Raw genomic sequence first — 4,240 nt, forward strand, 5'->3', positions numbered from 1 at the left:
TCGGTAACAATATGTTGAACAATTTGTGTGTTGTATATGGTAATCTGGTGTTTATCTGTAACTGTGTTGAACAATTTGTGTGTTGTATATATATTAATCTGGTATTTATTGGTAACAATACGTTGAACAGTTTGTGTGTTGTATATAGTAACCTGGTGTTTATCGGTAACAATATGTTTAACAGTTTGTGTGTTGTACGTAATAATCTGGTGTTTATCATTAACAATTTATGTGTTGTTTATCTTCTCGTGAGATTCGTACCTCGAGATGTACATGTTTACTGATCGATGCCACAGGACTAAACGTGATGTTGCGTGATTTCAAAATAGGAATATATCCTTTCGGTGTACAGTACTACGTTTGTTATTTGCTTGTGGTATAGGTCACCTTTCCGAGCACGTGATATACGTTGGTAAAGCACACGCTCGCTGTTCGAGATTTTCGGTCAGAAATATTTGGAAGTTTCTTTAGCGAAAGTAGTAATTGACGTCTTCAGTCTAGGATAACTTAGAAATCATTTTAATTTGATTTTGTTTCCGTTGGGAAGCGAATTTAATTTCCTGTCTAAGCATTCAACGGGTGGTTTTAGTTTCATAAATTAAGAGCTGGTAGATGTGAAAGTGGCTCCCTCTCTCTCGTTTCTCAAAACCGCGTCTTTTGGTCTTTTATTTCTAGTAATTCTTGAAGAACCGAAAATTATTCTAATTTTTTAATCGAGTAATTTGTGACATGTCTGAGATTCTTACTGCCCACAGATCAGAAAAGGCAGCTACCAATCCTGTTCAGTATGGTAAAGTTAAGTACTTCTGCCGCCAGAGGGGGCATGGGTTCATTACGCCCGATGATGGATCAGATGATATCTTCTTCCATATTTCGGAGTAAGTTTTATGTGAATCTTTTATCATTTTAATCATTTTTTTTCCTTTTCTTAATGCGCTACACATTAAACTTTGTAATTTCAACAAAAACTGTCACCGATAAATAAAGACTTACGAATATTGTTAAATGTTATTGTAATTTCCTATACATCGGATGAGGTAAGCTGATGATGTTTTCTTTGAGATTTTAACTTTGCCCTTGAGAAACAATGATTTCACACCGCATCAAAATCTAACCATCATCCACTTCACCACTGAAGATGTAGAAGAGGTCTCCATAATTTGTTTTGAATATTCACATCATTAGGAAGTTAACTGGATTTGAAACTGAAGATAACGTGTAGACTAGACATCTGTAAACTGAAGATAACGTGTAGACTAGACATCTGTAAACTGAAGATAACGTGTAGACTAGGCATCTGTCAACTGAAGATAACGTGTAGACCTGTAAACTGAAGATAACGTGTAGACTAGACATCTGTAAACTGGAGATAACGTGTAGACCCGTAAACTGAAGATAACGTGTAGACCTGTAAACTGAAGATAACGTGTAGACAAGACATCTGTACGTTATCCACACACAAAAATTGGACCCTTAAAATGTAAAATTCAAGTTGCACATAAGAAACTTAACAAAGAAACCACAAGACATTCAATCCAACAAGAAACCATAAAACTTTATCACAACTAATAATCCTTTTATGAAACGTGTCAGTGACAACTTTGCCGGAATATAGAAATAAACGTCTCATCCAATAGTACAACATTAGCACCAGTATGAGTCTTAAAAAAACCATTAACATCAACTCGTTAATCGTATAAAAATCAGGATTGAAAATAAAGAACTTAGTTGGAAAAAAATTTTCGAAATGAAATAACGCCAAAGAAATAAAATCACATGAAGGTCAAACTTGAAGGGAATAGAACACAAAGGGACTGTCCCATATCCTTGAACATTAAAAAAAAAAACACACCTTCACCCCCTAGTGGTTCAACGGTATGACTGCTGACTTTTAACGCTAAAAACCGAGTTTCGATACTCGAGGTGAGCACAGCACAGATAGCCCATTGTGTAGCTTTGCTCTTAACTACAAACAAACGTTTCTAAAAACAGCGTTATAATTGTACAAAGTGAAACTGATATACGCATAAGAAAAATCACCGAAGTGTTTACTGGTCAGAACATTAAAACCTTTGTATAAAATATCCCGAAACACCTCTCGATCTCAATAAATTATACAACATATATAATCCCACAACCCATTTTTATGAATTATTTGTAAGTAAATTATTGCCACCTACGTTAAACACCATAATTCAGTATGCGCAATGCCATGATAACCGTTACACTTTACGTACCAGTTTTAATATCTTGAAAGCAATATCATTTCCACTTATCATACACACATGCGCAGTAGTTAACTTCAAGTCTTGTGGATTTGTTAAACGTTATTATTTCAAGCGCGCCTTATTCACATTACCCATTCAAGCCGTCTCCAGCCATTATTAGTCTCAAAGTGGGTTCCTCGTCATCGAATTTGAATTATTCACACTTGGAGACAAGGTTTTACCTGAGTGTAAAAGGTTGTGTTGAGTGACTGTTGTGTTTCTGACACCATCGTTAACTTCGCGTTTATTAAATATAGAAGCATTGTTAACGACTGCTCGGGTCTCGGGATTAGTTTTGTGTAAAACGTTTATTTTAAACTACAATTAAATATATACATTAAGAATTTTATGCCTAAAACTTTTATGTTAAATTATCTGTTAAGTTATATAATGCTTTAGAGATGCTTAGCACGAACGGGAGGCCATTTTACAAGTAGTAACAACTTTATTTTGTTTTTTTTATGAATAATTGCATTTTTTTTTCAGCATCGAAGGAGAATATGCGCCACGCCACGGCGATGACGTAACTTACAAACTGTGCCATATTCCTCCAAAGATGGAGAAGCTTCAAGCTATCCATGTGGTTATTACTCACCTCGGACCCGGGACTCACGAGCGGTGGGACCAACCTCCATCTCCACAAGACTCTGACCAGGCTTTTCTTCACGTTACGCAGTAGTTGATGGAGATGGCGTTGTAACTGATATGTTAGTTAGTTGGAATCGGGGTCTGCTTCAGTTCAAGTTCAAGCTGGTGCCAACGTTAGCACAAATTAATATTCGCGACATAAAATCATTTTTGTGAAAACATTCGTTTGGCGGTAGCTTTTTTTGTTTTTTGCACTGTTCTGTTACAAAGATCATGGTTTTTACATTTGGCGATTAAAGCTATTTATTCGTATACATAAGGAAAATAGAGAGAAAATAATGAAGTGACACTTTTTTTTTTTGGTCGTATCTAAGCCTACAACTACAAGACATAAATCTGGTATACTCCAGACTTTCTTCTTTGTTCGATGTAGGAAACATTTTTATTTTCATAAGCTGAAAAGAGACTAAGTACACCATTACAAAATCCAAAAATGAATCTTCCAAAGCGGAATTCTACATTATAATTAGCGAACTAAATAAATAACTTACGGAAAATTCGGTCCAAATTAGTCAAATTGTATCGTTTAAAGGCTACGTATAAAATTCGTTAAATTGGGTGGCACGAGACTAGTTGGAAGAGCTCGTTGTTTTGGCATTGTTCCAACATTTCTCGCGTGTTTTTGTTTTTGTTTTGGCATTGTTCCAACATTTCTCTCACGTTTTTTTTTCTTTATCTCTCTGACTCTGTAGACGAAACAGATATTTAAAAACCTGTTCAATCCAAATAGTTAATAGACAAATTTAGACTGTATACTTAAAAAAATCAGAAGTACTATAAGCTTGATATTTCAGTAAATATAAACTCTTGTATAGCTGATAAACTCTTGAATTTTTAAAGTTGTGTCAATGATTATGAAAACATTGCATTCGTGCCGCCCAAAGTTTTTTTAAAATTGAATTAAGAAGTATTTTGAAATATTTTAAAATAATGAAAGATTCCGACCAAGCCAGTATCTTCCACAAATAGAACACAACGGTTTGGTTATTATCGTCTGGCCGTACACTATTTTTCTATTAAATTAAACACTGTGACCTTGAAAGAGTATCGCTCTACAATGTGTAGTGTGTAAAAATACTCGAACGAGGATAAGTTGGAATACGTGGTGCGTCTGTTCAGTATGATAATAATATTAGTCATGTTCTTCAGATAAGAACCTGAACAACTGATACTTTAATTAATGATGTGATCTACAAGTTAAAACAGTTGTTCTTTGTCACCTCCAGCGGTTTATTAAGTGAGGCTCCCACATTTGGGCAAATTTTCCCCATGATGTTTGGCTAAGTTTCAGTTTCGTTACGAAATTCTGGCGCATAAAGCCTCCC

The 4,240-nt window shown here is 35.0% G+C and overlaps 1 protein-coding gene across 1 annotated transcript; it reads left to right on the forward strand.

The window, feature by feature from the left end:
* Window positions 1-368: 368 nt before the first annotated feature.
* LOC106473522 (calcium-regulated heat-stable protein 1-like) lies at window positions 369-3,242 on the forward strand. The gene is made up of 2 exons (XM_013934204.2): window positions 369-878; window positions 2,754-3,242. The coding sequence occupies exons 1-2, from the start codon at window positions 730-732 to the stop codon at window positions 2,944-2,946; spliced, it is 342 nt and encodes a 113-aa protein (XP_013789658.1). The 5' UTR covers window positions 369-729; the 3' UTR covers window positions 2,947-3,242.
* Window positions 3,243-4,240: the final 998 nt, after the last annotated feature.

Source organism: Limulus polyphemus, unplaced genomic scaffold (assembly GCF_000517525.1).
Source record: "Limulus polyphemus unplaced genomic scaffold, Limulus_polyphemus-2.1.2 Scaffold6247, whole genome shotgun sequence".
Classification (NCBI taxonomy): Eukaryota; Metazoa; Arthropoda; class Merostomata; order Xiphosura; family Limulidae; genus Limulus; species Limulus polyphemus.